Below are 22051 nucleotides of genomic sequence, written 5' to 3'. Positions count from 1 at the left end.
ATATTGTTTGTACTTGATGCATTATTTTTCAATAAATCAAATTTATGTGCTTTTTATGATCCATTGGTTGTTTTGGATGCTTTTTCATGAAATATTGCTTAGTTTGGGTTGTGTTTATGGCCATATGATTTAAAAGCTTTCTTTTTGCTAGAAAATCATGAGTTTATGGAAAAGATATGGCTATAATCATTTTATCCAAATTAAGTGGCATTTATTTTATTCAAAATATCTAGTTGATTAGGTTTAGCAAATGATTAAGGTTAATAATGAATTTTGTGAAATAATTAATTATTTACTCTCATAAAATAATAGATGAGTAGAGGCCAATAATGTGATTGGGCGAGAGGGGGTGTATCAATTAATGACCTTCCTCTCTTGTACCTAAGTTCCCGAACTGAGATGTTTGGTTATGACGGATCAGTACCTGTACTTAGTTTTTATTGTTAAAAGTTTCTTAATTTCCCTTAAAAATTAAGTGGCAACTCTCGAATGCAAGTTGGTACAACATTTGGTAGAAATGTGCCTTATTCTCAAAAAGGCACGACATCCATAGTACCCATGTTAAAAAAGAAAAAAAAAAATGACCATGCCAAAGTAGTGCAACATGAGACATCTGACAAGTAATAAAATAAATTGGTTCATAAAAAATCAAATTTTCATTAAAAAAAATGCTAGGTACTTCAAGGTACCAAATTCTGTACCAAACACTCATATGGGTGTGGGATCCACAATCATGTCTACCTCACACCCATTACAGTGTTTGGTAAAAAAATGTAATAGTTTTTCAGGGGTCCGTAGCATTGCTCTTTCCATAATGGTTGTTGTCAAAGTTATGCAATGTGCAAAAATGATTTTTATATTTATGCAAGTAATGGAATCACCTTTTCATTTTTATTTTTTCAAGCAATATTGTAACAAGTTTTAAAAAAAAAAAATTATATATTACAAAGTCACGTTTGGGATGACGCTCATTGATGATACAATATGAAAGAAAAAATATTTGACAAGTTGTTCAAAATTATTAGGAAAAAAAAAAATCATCAATTTCACCTTTGCATTGATATGCGCCTTTGCAAAGATTCTTCTCTTAATTTACAATCATGAAAGAGAGAGTCTTCTATCCAGTCCACTGTGTGGACTAGAGCATGTTATTAGGCTTGTGGAGCTTACTACGAGTCCTATTTTGATAATTTGAACCGTCAATGCGTAGAGCTCGTTGAGTACTTCATGCTTACAAAAAATCACGTTGATCGGATATCAATAACCCCTTGATCAAAACACGTTTTTGTTAACAATTTATATTTAAAATAATATTTATCATTGACAAAAATGTGTTGTGATCAAGGGGCTACCGATATCCGATCAACATGATTTTTTGTAGGTATGAAGTGCTCTACGAGCCCTATACATTAAACGATTCAAATTATCGAAATGTGATCTGTAGTGGGCCTCACGAGCCGAACAGTACGCTCTAGTCTACTATGTAAACTGAAGAGAAGCCTCTCCCAAAGCCTGGCTCATGAGACATGGCACAAGTAAGCCATGGTAGAATTTCTGGAAAAAAAAATTTAAAAAAAAAAAATTGTGAAATGCACAGTAGCACTTAGATGCCGAGGCAGCTTTGTCTGCACAAAGCAGGAGGGGTAGAAAGGTAATTTTGCAGGCAACACAAATTTTTGTAGCACATTGTTTTGTAAAAAGTTAAAAAGTTATCCCAAACATACATATTTTTTTCCTCATTTTTTTAGTAAAAAAGTGAAAAAGTATACTAATCTAGTACATGCCAAACAAGTACTAAGGCCTATTTTGGGAACTCGGCTAAAAGTCAACTTTTTGGCTTTTTAACTTTTTTAGATCACATCACCCACTACTAAACTGGACTTTTTGTGACGGTGTCAAACGTCGTAAAAGGTCCATATATCGTCGCAAAAAACTTTTTGCAATGGAGCAGCAACGGAAAATGGGGGGTGGCGGAAAGGGGCGTGACAAAAAGTATTTGCAACGGTTACAAATTGTCGCTTTCTTGTAGCGGTGGCTAATCAATAGTTTTTGTGGCGGTTTTGCCTGACAAAAAAAGGAGGAAAAACGACATTTTTAGTGACAATGTTGATTGCCGTCGCAAAAAACCTTTTTTAGCAACGGTATTTGCCGTCGCAAAAAGTATTATTAGCGACGGTCTACAACGTCGCCAAAAAAGTAATATTAAGTTAATACCGTATTGGCAACAGTTTAAACCGTCGCAAAAGATTTATTTGCGACAGTTGAAACCATCGCAAAAGATTGGAACTAATATGTATATGCGACAGGTTAACCCGTCTCTAATAAAATATAAGGAAATGAAAATTACATTAGTGACAGTTTATTATTGTCGTAATAAAATTATTTTTTATAAAATCATATTTTATTAAATATTCCCTATAAAAATTATTAATATTTTCTAAAATACATCCACATCCACATCCGTATCTACATCCACATCCACATCCACATCCACATCCACATCCATATCTAAATTCACATTCAAAAAATCATATACCAAGAATAATATATGCACCATGTAACAATTGTCAACCAAATATTCTTTATAAAAATATATAAAATAACCTCTAACAATACTAATAATTTTTGATATTCAAGAACTCAAATTTTTAGTGTCGACAATAAAAATAAAAAAAATAAAAAAATAAAAACAAATATAGTGTAACTTGTTTTGATATCAATAGTAAGTTCCCATATCGATATTCGAAGATATCACGTACTCAAAAGGTTTGCATCAGCAAAAAGAAACAAAAAAGAAAAAAAAAATCATCATTTACAGCATAATTATTTTCAAGCTTACAAAAAATGTAAAAAAAATTGATATTTTTTTCAATAAATAAATAAATAAGATTGTAAACTCTAATATCGATATGTGAAGATATCATCACGTACTCAAAAGGGTTACACCTGCAAAAACAAAACAAAAAAACAAAAAAAAATCATTTACAATGTAATTAATTTCAAGCTTACAAAAAATGTAAAACATTTGATATTTATTTCAATAAATAAATAAATAAGATTGTAACATATACATGAATCAAGCGCCACACAATGTATCTTCCCACCACTTCTCCAACTGTTCTTAGACATCAGGATGTTGTTTCCAAAACAGTGTTCGGCTTGTTCGCTTTTAAAACAAAAACTTTACAATATTCAGGGCCAATTGGAACTCCATCAATTTCACACAATGGATCAACACTAATAAGAAGTCCCTCCGCCAATTGGACTCTTGGTATTACAGAACTCTCCAAAGAAACTTTAATTACATCCTACAATGATGATAATAGTATTAAAAACAGGCAATGATTGTACACAATAAGCTATAATTTAACAATAATCGAATAAACACAAAAAAAGTTTGTAAAGAAGAAGTTTTCATTGAGTTCCGTTTTCTCCTACAACTCATGTGTGCCAAGCATGTTGTGCGTGTCAAGTTTCGTTGACATCCGAACCCATTTGAGCATTTTAGTGTGTCAACCAGTTTGAAAAAGAGTTATTAAGTAACAAGTTTTCATAAACGGAAATTAGGCTCTAGATTGAAAACCGGGAATCGGTTTCGAGTTCCGTCTTATCCTACAAGTCATGTGTGCCTAGTATGTTGTGCGTGTCAAGTTTCGTTGATATCCGAATCCGTTTGAGCATTTTAGCGCAGCATCCAGTTTGAAAAAGAGTTATTAACTAATAAGTTTTCATAAACTGAAATTAGGCTGTAGATTCAAAACCGGGATTCAATTTTGAGTTCTGTCGTCTCCTACAAGTCATGTGTGCCTAGTATGTTGTGCGTGTCAAGTTCGTTGACATCCGAACTCGTTTGAGTTAGTGTGTCAATCGGTTTGAAAAAGAGTTATTAAGTAACAAGTTTTCATAAACGGAAATTAGGCTCTAGATACAAAATCGGGAATCGGTTTTGAGTTCTGTCTTCTCCTACAAGTCATGTGTGCCTATTATGTTGTGCGTGTCAAGTTTCGTTGACATCTGAACCCGTTTGAGCATTTTAGTGTGTCAACTGTTTCGAAATAAACAAATTAAGTAATAAGTTTTGATAAACGGAAATTATGCTCTAGATTGAAAATCGAGAATTGGTTTCAAGTCTCGTCTTCTCCTATAAGTCATGTGTGCCTAGTATGTTGAGCGTGTCCAGCTTCGTTGACATCCGAACCCGTTTGAGCATTTTAGTGTGTCAACCGGTTTGAAAAAGAGTTATTAAGTAACAAGTTGTCATAAACAGAAATTAGGCTGTAGATTCAAAATCGGGATTCGGTTTCGAGTTCTGTCATATCCTACAAGTCATGTATGCCTAGTAAATTGTGCGTGTCAAGTTTCGTTGACATCTGAACCCGTTTGAGCATTTTACCATGTCATCCAGTTTGAAAAAGAGTCATTAACTAATAAGTTTTTATAAACTGAAATTAGGTTCTAGATTCCAAACCGGGATTCGGTTTTGAGTTCCGTCTTTTCCTACAAGTCATGTGTGCCTAGTAAGTTGTGTGTGTCAAGTTTCGTTGACGTCCAAACCCGTTTGAACATTTTAGTGTGTCAACCGGTTTGAAAAAGAGTTATTAAGTAACAAGTTTTCATAAACAAAAATTAGTCTCTAGATTCAAAACCAGGAATTGGTTTCAACTTCCGTCTTCTCCTACAAGTCATGTGTGCCTAGTATGTTGTACGTGTCATGTTTCGTTGACATCTGAACCCGTTTGAGCATTTTAGTGTGTCAACCGGTTTGAAAAAAAGTTATTAAGTAACAAGTTTTCATAAACAGAAATTAGGCTCTAGACTCAAAACGGGGAATCGGTTTCGAGTCTCGTCTTATCTTATAAGTCATGTGTGTCTAGTATGTTGTGCGTGTCAAGTTTCGTTGACATCCGAACCCGTTTGAGCATTTTAGTGTGTCAATTGATTTGAAAAAGATTTATTAAGTAATAAGTTTTTATAAATGGAAATTAGGCTCTAGATTGAAAATCGGGAATCGGTTTTGAGTTCCGTCTTATCCTACAAGTCATGTGTTCCTAGTATATTATGTGTGTCAAATTTCGTTGACACCCAAACCCGTTTGAGCATTTTAGCGCGTCATCCGGTTTGAAAAAGAGTTATTAACTAATAAGTTTTCATAAACTGAAATTAGGCTGTAGATTCAAAACCGGGATTCAATTTCGAGTTTTGTCTTCTCCTACAAGTCATGTGTGCCTAGTAAGTTGTGCGTGTCAAGTTTCATTGACATCCGAACCCATTTGAGCATTTTAGTGTGTCAACCGGTTTGAAAAAGAGTTATTAACTTACAAGTTTTCATAAACGGAAATTAGGCTATAGATTCAAAACCGGGAATCGATTTCAAGTTCCATCTTATCCTACAAGTCATGTTTGCCTAGTATGTTGTACGTGTCATGTTTCATTGACATCCGAACCCCTTTGAGCATTTTAGTATGTCAACCGGTTTGGAAAAGAGTTATTAAGTAACAAGTTTTCATAAACGGAAATTAGACTCTAGATTCAAAATCGGGATTCGGTTTTGAGTTTCGTCTTCTCCTACAAGTCATGTGTGCCTAGTATGTTGTACATGTCAAGTTTCGTTGACATCTGAACCCGTTTGAGCATTTGAGTGTGTCAACTGGTTTGAAAAAGAGTTATTAAGTAACAAGTTTTCATAAATGGAAATTAGACTCTAGATTCAAAATCGGGATTCGGTTTCGAGTTCGGTCTTCTCCTACAAGTCATGTGTGCCTAGTATGTTGTGCTTGTCAAGTTTCGTTGACATCCGAACCCGTTTGAGCATTTTAGTGTGTCAACCGGTTTGAAAAAGAGTTATTAAGTAACAAGTTTTCAAAAACGGAAATTAGGCTCTAGATTCAAAGCCGGGAATCGATTTCGAGTTTCGTCTTCTCCTACAAGTCATGTGTGCCTAGTGTGTTGTGCGTGTCTAGTTTCGTTGACATCTGAACCCGTTTGAGCATTTTAGTGTGTCAACCGTTTCGAAATAAACAAATTAAGTAATAAGTTTTCATAAACGGAAATTAGGCTCTAGATTGAAAACCGGGAATCAGGTTTGAGTTTCGTTTTATCCTACAAGTCATGTGTGCCTATTTCGTTGTGTGTGTCAAGTTTCGTTGACATCCAAACCTGTTTTAGCATTTTAGTGTGTCAACCAGTTTGGAGAAAAAGTTACAAAACAACAAATTTTCACTAGCGACAAGTTTTCAAATTGTTTGAAAGTTTACCTCATCATTTGGTGGTGGTGTATCGGTGTCATAATCTGTAGGTTCACGGTAGCCACTCAATGCATCTGGCCACTCAATGACAAGTCTTCAGGCAACATGGACAATTGGCGCTCAAACTCATCATATAAATTAAAATAACAAGTACATATAATAATTAGGTAGTTCAAACAAAATCAAATATAAATAAAAAATTAAGGATTTGAAAATACCATGGTTTGCCTAACATCAGGGTCAGTTTGATTGTGTGTATATTTCCAAACACTCATTTTATCCGTGGGCAACCCTTTAGCAATCATCTGAAAATTCAAAAATTAATTATTATCGCAGTAATTTACATTCATATTGATATCTACCTAAATAATATATACCTTCCTTCGAATCTGAGTGAATGAAGTACGTCCTGTCGTATAATTAATATAATGAAAGGAACGACTTCCAACATTATGGACTACAATGTCCTACAAAGTTTGCATAAATGTAAGTCGCAAGTATACAAAGTTAATATTTTTTCTAAAGATACGTGCTTTGTAATTAACTTATTTTATATACCTGTACTTTCTTAGTCTTCCAATAATCAACAAGATCATACCATTGTTCTGGAACAATTTGTGAAGGCACCATGTCTTTAATATTAGTATGATCCTTGTTAGGCTTAAAATACTTATTCTTGATCTTGCTTTTGTGATCCTTCCACTAGTCATTACACTTTTTCAAGCAACGTGGTGTGTACCCCTCTGGACAAATTTGTAAATTATCCTACAGTACAATTTAAATCATTAGTTCAATTAATAATATAATTAAACAATTTAGTAAATATGCTTTTACCTTAACATCCGCCCATATTGACTTAAGAACATCAATAGGCACTTCGGCCCAATCAACATACGTAAGAGAAACAATGTTCCCGTTACGTACCATGAATCCAAGTTGGCTAGTTAACTTAGACTCATTATCTCTCGTGGGATTAAAGTCAGCATCAAAATCAATGGCCAACTTATTGCCCGTACTCCAATCTTTAATGCCTTTCGCAAATCCTCGACCTCGGGGGGAAGATAAAGAAACTGTAGGGCATGTGAGGAGTAATGAGAAAAAAAACACATATTACAAAAATTGATAATAAATAACTTGTAGTTAAATTAATGTAATTAGATACATAGCCATTTGTTATACCTGAGTTGGCTTGTGAATCAGTCACTGGATTTGGAACACATTATAAAAATAAACAAATTATATAAGAATATAATAAACAGCATATAAATTAAAGCATAAATTAAATACATGAAAGCAAACCTGTACCTAAGGTGGGATATGAAGAAGTCGTCGGTCCTAGCATATGAAATTAGAAACATCATTTCTGGCAATATAGGTACGGAGGAAGATTGGAGTTGGCTATGGAAACTGAGATTACCCCAGAAAATTTAAAGTTTTTTGTGGACTACCCTCCTTGGTAAACTCTTAACTAATCAGTTGAGGGAAAAAAGAGGTCTGACCTCTAATCCTTTATGCCTCAGTTGTAGGGAGGTGGAAGATTTGAACCATCTTTTCAGGAATTGCTATAAAGCCAAAGCAGTTTGGTTAGCTATCTTTGGGAGGGAATGGTATCTGCAAATGTTTGATAAACCTTGGCAGGACTGGTTTACTTCTAATGCCAAAAATAAAAAACATTTCAATAAGCATCTCACTTGGTCTACTGTTTTTGTTGTGTACCTTTGGAAAATTTGGAAAAACAGGAACTCCCAAATTTTTGAAAACACTGCGATTTGTACATAGGAGAGTGTGAAGTTTATTTTAGATTTTGCTAATGAAATTAACCAGGCATTTACCCTAGCCATTGTTAACCCCAAGCTAGCCTTCACACTAATCAAGTGGACTTTATCTCCTACAGGTCAAATTAAGCTCAATACAGATGGTTGCAGGAAACTTTGAGGTGCAGGAGGATTTGGGAGCCTGTTCAGAAATGAAGCGGGAGCTTGGGTGTGTGGATATTATGGCAGACTCCAGGATGGGACAAGTCTTGAAAATGAGCTATGGGCAATATACAAAGGCTTAATAGTTCTGCTACAAAAGAGTATGAATAAAGTGATTATTGAAACTGATGCCATGCAAGCTGTGACACTCTTAACAGAGGAAACAGAGATCAACTCTCCATACAAAGGCTTAATAGAAGATGCTAAGATCATTATGCGTGGGTGTGAATGTACTGTGCAACATATCTACAAGGAAGGAAATTTGTATGCGGATGCACTACCAAAGCTTGGAGCGGAGCAACCAGAGGATATATTGGTGGTTAATGAACCACCATGAGAAGTTAGGAGTCTGCTAGTTGCAGACATCGTTGGTAGAGCTAGGGAGGGGGCTGTAACAACCCTCACACTGTTTACCGACTAAACACTGTTTACCGACTAATGACTGACTGATTACTGTTAAACTGAATTGATCATGACTGATAATTGAGCTGATTAAAAGTACTGAACTGACTGACTGGAGTCTGGAATTAATTGACTGACTGTATCTGTTTAAATGCATAACCTATCTGTTTGATTGTTTGATTATCTGTTCATGTTTTATGTTTAAACTGCTAATTGAAGGCCTTATCGGCGGTCGAACCGGGAATCGATTAATGTTTTATAATCCTCATAATTAATGTGAGTTTATGGTGTATTTACCTGAAAACTGATTAGGTATGACTAAATTAGATTAAAACAAGCTAATTAAAGAGTTAGGCTTAATTACCAAATTGCCATTGATAGTGGGCCTCTTATTAGAACATATTAGAGCCTTGTGCACACTTGAAACAAACATTTCCTCAGCCTTGTTTGGATGCTCTAGCCGACCTTAGAGAGAGAGAGGAGCTAGAAGAGTTGAGTTCAACTTGTTTCATGGTGAATTGGCTAGAATTGCTTAAAGAATCGAAGGTTGATTACTAATTTGAGCTCCCTCACTTCTAATTCTACACCTAAGGTAGATCATTCATCATCTTAATGGTGTCTTTGAGTTGTTCTTGCATGATTCATGCTTCATTGTAGAACTAAGTCATGAATTGGTTCATTGTTGTTGAATTAAAGCATAATGGTTGCATGCATGTACATATATTGAAGTTTTGAGGTTGTAGTTCATAATACCTCACATGCATGTCCATCTTTTGGTCATACTCCATGAGTTCATCTTGTTTTTGAAGGTTTGAGCTCTTTTGAAACAGCACTAAAGCTTTGAAGACGATTTAAGATCATGCATGTCACATTTGAGTTGTTGTTCTTGAAACTTGGTTTGAAATCATGTTTAATTGAACTACCTTTGGGCTTTGATTTCTCAAATTGATCTTTGAAACATGTTATACTATGAGTTTTGAAGTGTTTTCCAGAAAATTAGCCCAAAAGGATCGAATTTGATGCATTGGAACTTGATTTGAGCATTGGAGTTCAAATCTGGTTTTTCCAGATTTTGGTCTCCCGCTCGAGCGGGGAAAGTGGCGCTCGAGCGGGGAATTCGAGCTCCCAGCATCTTGCACTGTTTTACAGTCCGCTCGAGCGGAGTAATGTACGCTCGAGCGGAGACCTTTGTTGCATGACCGCTCGAGCGGGGAAACTTGAGCTCGAGCGGGACTCTGTTTTTCTGAAAATGTTTTAAATGTGCATCTTTGCATCCTTATCCCATTCTAGGCGTTCTTAGGCCTAGTTTAAGACATCTTGTTGAGGATATAGATGTAGAACACGCCGAGGCATTAGGGATTAAGTTGTTAATCTTTCCCAACTGTGTAGCTTAGTGTGTGTTCAATCTGTTAACTGTGTAGGGTTGGCGACTGGGGAGACACGCTCTAGCTTACTATAGCCCAGAACTCTGTGAGTAACATTTGTGTAAAGATATGTTCAAACTGATTATCTTCTGAACAATTTAACTGAACTGTTTCTGAACGGTATTGTTAACTGAATGAATGAATGTATGACCTATATTCTGAACTGTATTGTGGCATCCTTAGCAACTACTGTTATTGACAACTACTGTTACAGAGATCTCTGTCGGTTCCCATGTTGGAACCACTACTGTTTACTGATATGATGGCCATCATTCACTGTTTGGTCTATTAAGACCCGGTCTATTAAGACCTACTGTACTGTTTAGCTACTGGATGTACCACATATGACTGTTATAATCTGTGAAACTTGGAGCAAAGTGCTGCACGGAACTAAGTGCTACAAAGTGAGCCACCTCTAGAATCTGTGCCAGACACCTCTTGAATCCATAAGAATTGTACTGTTACTGTTACTGCTACTGTTACTGTTACTGTTACTGCTACTGTTACTGTTACTGTTACTGCTACTGTTACTGTTACTGCTACTGCTACTGTTACTGTTACTGTTACTGCTACTGTACTGTTACTGTTACTGTTACTGTTACTACTACTGTACTGCTACTGTACTGTTACCGTTACTACTACTGTTACTGTTACTGTTACTGCTACTGTACTGTTACTGTACTGTTACTGTTACTGTTACTGTTACTACTACTGTACTGCTACTGTACTGTTACTGTTACTGCTACGGTACTGCTACTGTACTGTTACTATATTGTTACCGTTACTGCTACTGTACTGACACTGCTACTAGTACTGCTAACGGATGTGCCACGTACGATTACTATGATTTCTAAATGACTGTTACGGCATCAATATGAGCCACAAACTGACTGGCCGATATATTGAATCAATGAACTGTTTAAATATTGAAAAGACATTCATCCTAAACCTCTTTACGTATTATGTTATTCACTGGGCTTTAGCTCACTGCTCATATATATATGTAGGTGTTCAGGCACTGGACCGCTGCTAGGAGCGTCAGGCAAGTTTTTGTTTTGTCAGCCAACCACTGTGCCTCACTGTGAGGTTCTAAGCCGTTCAAGCTTCGGCTTTGGGGTGTTCTAATATTCCCTGTCCGTCCCTGTAACTGTTTTGTTTACTGTATAGACTTTTACTGTACCGTTTAATAGGGATTAGATCCCTGTTCTGAATGATTGTGCATGTATGTGTAGACTGTCACAGCTCATTGGACATCGTTCATTTACTATATTGGCTTCCGCTAGGCCCTGTACTCTGTTTTACTGGTTTACTGTTAGGCAGGCCTTCGGTAATCTCGGATTACTGGCCGGTTACGGCGCTAAACCCATAGGGCCGGGTTTGGGTCGTGACAGAGTGGTATCAGAGCGATATTTAACCACGAGTTATACTGCACACACGTGTCCAAGTGAGCTATAGGATGTCCTAGAAAAGTAATTAGGGCATTGCATGAACATGAGGAGTGTGTGTGGCCATGATTTGAATAAATGTGTTAATGTGTTTAAGTATGCAACTGTCTATGCTTATGATTACCGTATTGTCTATGGTGAAATGAACAACTTGAGTAAGGTGATAAGACTGTGGTCGAATACGAGGTAAAATTTACCCCGCTACTTCGATAGGCACCCCACATGTTAGATACTGTCTACCAAAGAATAGAAAAGAATTGAAGGTGGGCGTGACCTAGATGTGTTTGACTGACTTGACGTGCTAAAACCCAACAAAGCATGTAGATGTCCTGGATAGAGTATTAATGCCTGAGACAACGTAGCAGCGTTGAAATATCCAAATCAACATCGTCAACCGAATCAGAAAGAATGAAACGGAAGTAACAGAAAGTGAAAATGACCACTGTGAATGGAAAACCTCGGGCAATAGCCCTGACCAATGATATACCTATCTGTACCAATTGTGGGAAATAACATTGGAGCGTTGCCACCGCCTATCTGAAACTCGCTTTAGACGTGGACAGGGAGGACACTTGCCTAAATCTTGCCCACGAACTCAACCGAACGACATTGAGTCTAAATCTAGACCCTAGTTCCAGAGAATGCTCGGAACACTGAAATGACTGACGCGGGTATTACCTTAATTATGTGTAATTGCCTATACGAACATTTGTGTGGGAATCGTACATTCCTTAATCCGATAAAGACTGTGAACATACTGACTGAACCAATTGAATTACTGAAATTATGAACCCTACACTATGAGAATTGTCAGGACTTGTGACCAACGAGAGTTTACTGAGTTAGGTCCTTGTATCATATGGCAATAACTGAATGTGAACTATTAAGCATGACCTTTTGAACTGTGCTAGAACTGTTGAACGTGGGAACACCTTATGACTGACTGTAATTCGAGAAATCTGTACAGCTATGATTCGGACTGAACTGTTATATATTGACGGACATCAATAAATGATCGGACCCTTGAACTCGAATTATATACGTGAACTGTTTGTGTGTGGGACTTCTGAAATTAAGAACCCATATTAGCTTGTAAAGATGAACTACTGCGTATGAATTTGCGAACGAATGCTCACATGCTAATTGATTTTAGACTCATACCTATACATATGTTCCCATGCTTGTGATACTATTAGGACTGTCAGGTATGGACTGTGGTTAATGAATCTTTCGAGATTTACTATTTGATGCGGACTATGTACAGCACCGTAACGCCTTATATTAACAATTACCTATGCTATGAAAACTGTTTAGACTCATGTACATGTTTGCATACCTTTGCTCAAGGATATTACTAGACTGGGTAAACTTATGACTTGCTACCTTAACTATTGTATCTGGGGAAAACTATTTTGTATTGTACATTGAACTTGTGAATCCGTATTGGGAATATTAGTAGACTCTGAAAGTGCACATATATGACTGTACCTTTGCTCGGACTAATTGGTATATAATTTGTTGATAACTTAACCGTTGGGACCATGACTCCAGAATTGTGTGATTGAATAAAGACCCCGACTAATGAACTCTTGACTGTGAATCGTGATTGTGGAAATCGACATGACTGTTTGAATAGACCTGCGAGCCTATGCTCTAGTGACTGTATGACTGATTTGGAACCCTTGTAGGGCAACTCCCTATTATGTGTCCGAGAATCTCGCGTAATGTATTACTGTATGCCATATGCCTATAAGAAGGATTTATTTGGAAGTTGCTATACTGACTGTGATGTTTACCTCTCGGTGTGACTAACTGCATTGCCTGTAAACTTAATGGGAGGAACACGTTGTATATGACTTGTACTGCTTCGATATGAATTATAATGATACCAGACCCTGATGTAAGATTGACAATAAATGGACTCAGACTAATTGCGAAACTACTGACTATGTACTGAAATGACTGGAGTATGAACTTCTGTACCTCATCTGGAAATGATAAGAATGGAACTGCTACCTGATCTGATCTGATAGAACCGCGGGTTGATGAAACCCTTTGTGTAACCAATAGAACTTCTGTTTGATGCTTGTGCTTCGAAGTCTTATTTATTATGATTGGACAGAACTTGCATCTGAAATGACCTAGTCGAACTTTCATCGACTTGAGAAAACTCTTATTGAGAGCTATTACCTGATTTGCTTCCAATATGGGGAAAACTGGGTGCCTGCCATGTGATTAATCACCTGGTATTACCGCATAACTATGAACTTGTTTGATTAGGGAATGATTGTTTTGGCGATTACCGTACTTCAGAATTGATGGGATTTGTTGACAGCAAACTAGTTTTGATTATAAACCCTCACTATCTGGAAGTATATGAAATCAGTATGACTGTTTCCGTATTGATACATAGTATGATCGAATCTGTGAGAACTGAAACTGATGAATAGTATGTGAATGGTTACTTCAGAACCCTGCCTACTGTAATGGGAGTAATGTACAAATTCGCCTTATGTTTCCAATAACTCCCAAATGAACTGGACTGACTGTGATGGATTACCGAATTAAGGACAAATTGAACAAAGACCGGATGAATGACTCAGAAGTGAATGAATCGAATCTCTGTAACTTAACGGGGGAAATTACTTATGAAATGAGGCCAGTGCAATCTATAACCCCGATAAGTACTTGATATAAGTAGTGTGATTACCACTACAGTAAAGTTGTGTGCAACTGTATTCATGTTCTGTGTCACGAAATAAGTTTTGTTTTCTGAAATGCTATATGTTGTATACTGATTAAGGGGTCAACCTCGGATATGTATTCGTGACTCTTAATATTATGTGGTATATGTTAGCTGCCCGGTATTGGAGGTTCCTTATGGAACTTATATTTGTCTGCACTCTGTTACCCGTACCGGAGGCCTCGTTACGAGGGCTCAGCTTCTGCTCTGTATCCGAATCTGTTCCTGACTCTAAAACCTGACTAGGTCTAAGACTCCATTATAATTCAGACCCTAATCTCTATATGCGATTTATGATTCTATTTCTATGCACTGCTAAGATTGAGATTGGGTCATGAAACTGTTATGAATATGATTATGCTCCTGTTAAAGAGTGAAAGCTACTGTTATGTTAGGCGTTATCTCTGTTGCCGTATGTTAACTCGAGTTTAGAGGACTAAACTCTTTATAAGGAGGGGAGACTGTAACAACCCTCACACTGTTTACCGACTAAACACTGTTTACCGACTAATGACTGACTGATTACTGTTAAACTGAATTGATCATGACTGATAATTGAGCTGATTAAAAGTACTGAACTGACTGACTGGAGTCTGGAATTAATTGACTGACTGTATCTGTTTAAATGCATAACCTATCTGTTTGATTGTTTGATTATCTGTTCATGTTTTATGTTTAAACTGCTAATTGAAGGCCTTATCGGCGGCCGAACCGGGAATCGATTAATGTTTTATAATCCTCATAATTAATGTGAGTTTATGGTGTATTTACCTGAAAACTGATTAGGTATGACTAAATTAGATTAAAACAAGCTAATTAAAGAGTTAGGCTTAATTACCAAATTGCCATTGATAGTGGGCCTCTTATTATAACATATTAGAGCCTTGTGCACACTTGAAACAAACATTTCCTTAGCCTTGTTTGGATGCTCTAGCCGACCTTAGAGAGAGAGAGGAGCTAGAAGAGTTGAGTTCAACTTGTTTCATGGTGAATTGGCTAGAATTGCTTAAAGAATCGAAGGTTGATTACTAATTTGAGCTCCCTCACTTCTAATTCTACACCTAAGGTAGATCATTCATCATCTTAATGGTGTCTTTGAGTTGTTCTTGCATGATTCATGCTTCATTGTAGAACTAAGTCATGAATTGGTTCATTGTTGTTGAATTAAAGCATAATGGTTGCATGCATGTACATATATTGAAGTTTTGAGGTTGTAGTTCATAATACCTCACATGCATGTCCATCTTTTGGTCATACTCCGTGAGTTCATCTTGTTTTTGAAGGTTTGAGCTCTTTTGAAACAGCACTAAAGCTTTGAAGACGATTTAAGATCATGCATGTCACATTTGAGTTGTTGTTCTTGAAACTTGGTTTGAAATCATGTTTAATTGAACTACCTTTGGGCTTTGATTTCTCAAATTGATCTTTGAAACATGCTATACTATGAGTTTTGAAGTGTTTTCCAGAAAATTAGCCCAAAAGGATCGAATTTGATGCATTGGAACTTGATTTGAGCATTGGAGTTCAAATCTGGTTTTTCCAGATTTTGGTCTCCCGCTCGAGCGGGGAAAGTGGCGCTCGAGCGGGGAATTCGAGCTCCCAGCATCTTGCACTGTTTTACAGTCCGCTCGAGCGGAGTAATGTACGCTCGAGCGGAGACCTTTGTTGCATGACCGCTCGAGCGGGGAAACTTGAGCTCGAGCGGGACTCTGTTTTTCTGAAAATGTTTTAAATGTGCATCTTTGCATCCTTATCCCATTCTAGGCGTTCTTAGGCCTAGTTTAAGACATCTTGTTGAGGATATAGATGTAGAACACGCCGAGGCATTAGGGATTAAGTTGTTAATCTTTCCCAACTGTGTAGCTTAGTGTGTGTTCAATCTGTTAACTGTGTAGGGTTGGCGACTGGGGAGACACGCTCTAGCTTACTATAGCCCAGAACTCTGTGAGTAACATTTGTGTAAAGATATGTTCAAACTGATTATCTTCTGAACAATTTAACTGAACTGTTTCTGAACGGTATTGTTAACTGAATGAATGAATGTATGACCTATATTCTGAACTGTATTGTGGCATCCTTAGCAACTACTGTTATTGACAACTACTGTTACAGAGATCTCTGTCGGTTCCCATGTTGGAACCACTACTGTTTACTGATATGATGGCCATCATTCACTGTTTGGTCTATTAAGACCCGGTCTATTAAGACCTACTGTACTGTTTAGCTACTGGATGTACCACATATGACTGTTATAATCTGTGAAACTTGGAGCAAAGTGCTACACGGAACAAAGTGCTACAAAGTGAGCCACCTCTAGAATCTATGCGAGACACCTCTTGAATCCATAAGAACTGTACTGTTACTGTTACTGCTACTGTTACTGTTACTGTTACTGCTACTGTTACTGTTACTGCTACTGTTACTGTTACTGTTACTGTTACTGCTACTGCTATTGTTACTGTTACTGTTACTGTTACTGTTACTACTACTGTACTGCTACTGTACTGTTACCGTTACTGCTACTGTACTGTTACTGTTACTGTTACTGTTACTACTACTGTACTGCTACTGTACTGTTACTGTTACTGCTACGGTACTGCTACGGTACTGCTACTGTACTGTTACTATATTGTTACCGTTACTGCTACTGTACTGACACTGCTACTAGTACTGCTAACGGATGTGCCACGTACGATTACTATGATTTCTAAATGACTGTTACGGCATCAATATGAGCCACAAACTGACTGGCCGATATATTGAATCAATGAACTGTTTAAATATTGAAAAGACATTCATCCTAAACCTCTTTACGTATTATGTTATTCACTGGGCTTTAACTCACTGCTCATATATATATGTAGGTGTTCAGGCACTGGACCGCTGCTAGGAGCGTCAGGCAAGTTTTTGTTTTGTCAGCCAACCACTGTGCCTCACTGTGAGGTTCTAAGCCGTTCAAGCTTCGGCTTTGGGGTGTTCTAATATTCCCTGTCCGTCCCTGTAACTGTTTTGTTTACTGTATAGACTTTTACTGTACCGTTTAATAGGGATTAGATCCCTGTTCTGAATGATTGTGCATGTATGTGTAGACTGTCACAGCTCATTGGACATCGTTCATTTACTATATTGGCTTCCGCCAGGCCCTGTACTCTGTTTTACTGGTTTACTGTTAGGCAGGCCTTCGGTAATCTCGGATTACTGGCCGGTTACGGCGCTAAACCCATAAGGCCGGGTTTGGGTCGTGACAGAGGCTTAGCCCTGCTATGTGTTTTTTAACTTTCCGATGTACATAAAAAAATGCTCTCTAACAGTTGTTCCTTAAGTAGTATGGATCTAAACTTTTTTGTAGCTAGATTTTATAATAAATAAATAAAAATAAATGATTTATAGATATTAGAAGGGTTGGGATCTTCTGTCCCAAGTATAATAATAAATTACCACCAAAAAAAAAAAAAAAAAAAAAAGAAGGAAGGAAGGAAGAGATACAAAAATGTTTAAGACATGACAAGCATAACAGTGAGTAACCAATAACAAATTCAATCAAGACAATATTGAGGCAATAAAATCATAATAAACAACCACATCCAGTCCAATCATAACCATTCATTTTAAACGAAATCAAAATTTGAGAGAGAGAGAGAGAGAGAATTTTCTATTCAAATGCACTTTGGTTACTTCACTTTGATACATTTTCACTTTCAAAAACCAGAGAATACAAATGTACCAAGGAAAACATAAAGAAAACAGTTGTATGAGCAAGTGCTCCACTTGGCACAGAAATACCTCAGCCAGGCAACTTGGTAATTTAATCAATATACCAACATAATTAAACATTCTAAAAGCAAGAATTCAAACATAAAGCTATACATGTTTAGTCAATTGTGTCTGAAAAATAAGCATTAACAAGCTTCCAGCAGTGGACTGCAATATTTGGCAAGCAAATAATTGTGTCAATTGTCGGTCCCTTTATTTCTGTGTTGCCATACATAGGTTTGATTTGGATTTTAATAGCATAGAAGAGAAAATAGAGGACGTGGAGAAGGTGGAGGTAAACACACACACACACACACACATATATATATATATATATATCTTTGGGGTGGTTTCCCAATTTAGTCTGATTTGGGTTTATATCAAAAGGGAAATGAAGAAAAGAGGGGAACGAAGAAGAGAAGAAAAACAATAGGAAGCGGCTAACACAAAGTAGAAGAGGAGATCACTGTGGCAGAGAGAAAAGGGAAAAGAAAAGGAGGTGTCGGTTGTGCTTTGTGGCTGCTGGGAATAAAGGACTAGAAAGTAAATTCAACTGATGCCCACTACACAAAACAAACTCCTTTCATTCTTACCAACACCTAATCTCATATTGATAGTTTTAATTGCAAATACAGTATTTAGTCTTCTAATATGGCACAGGATCACCTGTCCCAATTCTGTGTCCCATTTTCCTGTCCCAGTGTCTCTCTACTGCCATGTGTCCAACACCAAACATTCAATTTAACTCCATTAACTCTCCGTAAGAAAACTCACAACACCATTATGCCATTAAATTACTAATGCTCATAAAATCACCATCATCCACTCACACAAACACAAGGACAATATACCACTCAGCAAAGCAAACTATTCTACAACTCCTAACATATTTTCAAGGGTTGACCCCCAACATGTCAAATAAGAAAATGTGATAAGAAGTATATAACTTCCCATATATGCATTTTTATGATGAATTGTAACCAATTATTTGATTGTGATTTTAATTTCTCTGTTGACAGTTCACAACACTATTATAAGTTTACAAGTGTTTCTGACTAACTTTATTAGAAATATGACCACTCTAGCAAGCTATTGGTATAATAATACCAAGTCACTATAGAATTTCATTATGATGACCTTTCCATGAAGTAAAAGGCATCTAGCTCCGACTTTCACCTGTCAGAATTGGCCAGCTTATTCTCCAAGTCTCTGCTTATAATTGAATTCATATAAAATACAGAGTGTTCAAAGAAATAGGGACAATGACAAAAGGGTAATTATGTGCAACTGCTAATCCTAGAACCTTCATTATCTAGACTAGTCCACATCTGACAAGCTCAAAGAAAAAACATGCATATATTCTAGTAGTAAATAAGATGGCTCTTCAGGTAACTAAAATCAATATTGTGATTTTTTTAAAAATGCAAAACTGTGACAAATCCGTACTTAAAAAAGTTATATATTTTATATATATGCCACGTAATTGATAGTTGGTGTTGTCTATTGTCAGTGTTGTGGTGTGAGTTTGAGTGTTTCATGTTAAAAAAGAAAAGAAAAAATAGAGATAAGCTAAACCATTGCCAAAAAATCTCAATTGCACAATATATATACATATACATATACGAGCCACATGTTTGAGTTGTGAGTTTCATCAAGAATCACACATATAATATGTATATTATTTTTATTTTCTATTTGTGTTTTTTTTCCTCTTTCTTTATTTTTATTTTTATTTTTTGTTTACGTATAACAAAAATAGGAATGAATGGCCGCTAAGCGGCAGGGGTAGATGAACTTGTAAGAAAGTGATATAGATAATAACTAACAAAATTATTTCAGAGGTTTGAAACCTTAACTTCTCATATGAGAATGTCCTACAAGAAATTGATTATGAAGTACTAAAAATTGTATTAACTTTCACAAAAAAAAAAAAAAAAAAAAAAAAAAAACCTAGTAAGAAATAATCTTGTTGTCACGTACGACACCTTATCGGAGAGGACGAACAAGGTGACCTCATGATTATGAGTTATTGAACAAGCAAACGGTTACGTGATATTTCAAAAAAATTAATAATTAATATGATTTTTGCTGTGTTGGTGACTTTTATGAGCATGTATGAACCAATTGTCAATCCTAATTAATAACTATGGCTCCATTGCCAGTCAATTCCATTTTGTTCTACTCAAGCTTCTTCAACATTAATAAAATGCATAAATGTGAATTTAATTACATAACTAAATCACCTTGGTCCTAGGTCTGTCATATTCCAGACAACTGCCTCACCCACTGATCAGTGCCAACAAATTGGAAAGTTTCATGTGCAACCCACATCATACCCAATTTCTTTTAAAAAAATTTAATTACTGTTATTTTTATTTATTTTTTATGTTGGAATTGTGAAATCTAATTAGTACTGTGTACTTATCATGTGACCTTGCGGCGAATTGTACTAAAAACATTATTGATATAAAACCCTAGCATATAGATTGATCTCTTCTATCAATATAATGAAACTAGTATAAACCGTGAACGTAGGTAATCTAGTCAAATTACGTAAATTTGTATTTTGTATTTTGTGTTTTTTTATTTTTATTTTTAGAAACAAGAGCATTCATTCAAATCCAAAGCAGAATTACAATAATAACCCCATAAACACAACATTGCACAACCAAGCAATTATACCACCCTTACAGAACTTAAAAAGGCATAACAAACCACCGATTCATGCATAGTGCAATTGACAAAAACCCACAAAATCCACACAAAACCTAAGGTATAATTCCACCAACACCACCACCACCACCACCCACACCACCACCACGCCTACGTAGACCTCCAAGCCCACTTGCACCACCAATCCCACCGACACCGCCAATTCCCTCAATCCCACCAATTAGAAGCACCCCACCAACACCGGCAGCACCACCAACGCTGGCAAATGCAACACCATACTTCTTGTCCTTCACACCCTTCCCACTTGGTGCCATAGCATTAGACACATTCAATACATTGGTTTGCTCATGATTGACACCATTAGTGTCACCAGGTACAGTCCTTGCATTGGCCTGCAGAACAAGCACAATTGCAAGGACAAACATGACAGTCACATAACAACACTTTGCCATATTTTCTGTCTCCTAAAACTCTCCCTCTCTCTTTCTCTCTCTAAAAAAACACCCAAGTGACTTCTATTGTGTTTTGTGTGTGTGTGTGTGTGTGTTTTTTTTTTTTTTTGTGAATGTTTCTTCTTGTTGCTATGGTTTGTGCTTAGTGATAAGAACATTAAGCCATTGTTTGGCATCATCTAAAAAAGATATATATATACACACATCCAATTTTCGCACAAATCAAACACACACAACACAAAATCAATTTTCGCACAAATTAAACACACACCAACACGAAATCAATTTTTGCACAAATCAAACACACACTAACAGAAAATCAATTTCCGCACAAATCAAACACACACACACCAACACAAATTCTTGAATTGTTTTATTCTTAATGAAAAGAGTTTCAATGAATTGATGAGCAGGGAGAAACAAACAATAGAAGGCCAGAGAAGAGCAGAAGAAAGTAAAGGAAGGCTATACCTGGCTGCCGGAGGGAAAACCAAAGTGATGATGTTGTTGCCGCTGCAAGAGAGACGGTGTTGCAGGCGCTGTTGTTGCTGCTGCTACAAACGTTGTTGTTGCCGCTACAAAAAAGACAGAACAACGACTGGGTGAGAGGAAGGGTTTGCGTGAGCAAGAGCGAGAGAAAAGAAGAGGGTTACCTAGACGCTGTTATTGCCGCTGCAACAAAGATAGAGTGACGACTGGGTGAGAGGAAGGGAGAGGGCAGTGAGATTAGGTGAGATTAGGGTAGAGTATCGAAGGAACAGAGCAGTGAGATAGAGGAATGGTTTTTTTTTTTTTTGATCCCAACATATTACAGAGAATTTGGGGATATCGGAAAAGAGGGAGAGTAGGAGAGGATTTTGGCGCGAATTTAGGAATAACTATTTGCGACGATATTAAGGCCTGTCGCGAGTGGATGAGAAAAAAAAAAGAAAATTGCA

General features: G+C 36.7%; 1 protein-coding gene across 6 annotated transcripts; it reads right to left on the bottom strand.

Moving 5' to 3' along the window:
* Positions 1-2607: 2607 nt before the first annotated feature.
* Positions 2608-21918, bottom strand: LOC114310722 (uncharacterized). Of its 6 annotated transcripts, none has more exons than XM_082912302.1 (9): positions 21767-21918; positions 21585-21688; positions 7080-7315; positions 6804-7010; positions 6623-6712; positions 6464-6550; positions 6255-6370; positions 3072-3308; positions 2608-2946 (listed from the first exon to the last, which is right to left on the bottom strand). In XM_082912302.1, exons 4-7 carry the CDS (start codon positions 6873-6875, stop codon positions 6311-6313), a joined length of 309 nt encoding a protein of 102 aa, XP_082768428.1. In that variant the 5' UTR covers positions 6876-7010; positions 7080-7315; positions 21585-21688; positions 21767-21918; the 3' UTR covers positions 2608-2946; positions 3072-3308; positions 6255-6310. The 6 variants fall into 6 exon arrangements, with proteins under 6 accessions (XP_082768428.1, XP_082768425.1, XP_082768426.1 ...); XM_082912299.1 differs by lacking the exons at positions 21585-21688; positions 21767-21918 and adding exons at positions 7425-7448; positions 7551-7730; XM_082912300.1 differs by lacking the exons at positions 21585-21688; positions 21767-21918 and adding exons at positions 7425-7448; positions 7551-7730 and having other exon boundaries at positions 6255-6319.
* Between the last annotated feature and the right edge of the window lie 133 nt (positions 21919-22051).

This window comes from Camellia sinensis, unplaced genomic scaffold (genome assembly GCF_055761805.1).
Source record: "Camellia sinensis isolate YWXY unplaced genomic scaffold, ASM5576180v1 Unanchor3, whole genome shotgun sequence".
Taxonomy (NCBI): Eukaryota; Viridiplantae; Streptophyta; class Magnoliopsida; order Ericales; family Theaceae; genus Camellia; species Camellia sinensis.
The sequence above is the reverse complement of the archived record's forward strand: the minus strand, read 5'-3'. Positions and strand labels throughout refer to the sequence as shown.

Coding starts and splice junctions, on each gene's coding strand:
- LOC114310722 (XM_082912299.1), bottom strand. CDS start 7,587: ATGCTAGGACCGACGACTTCTTCATATCCCACCTTAG. Junction 7,449..7,550: donor TTCTTCATATCCCACCTTAG/GTACAGGTTTGC, acceptor TTCCAAATCCAG/TGACTGATTCACAAGCCAAC. Junction 7,011..7,079: donor CAATATGGGCGGATGTTAAG/GTAAAAGCATAT, acceptor ATTGTACTGTAG/GATAATTTACAAATTTGTCC.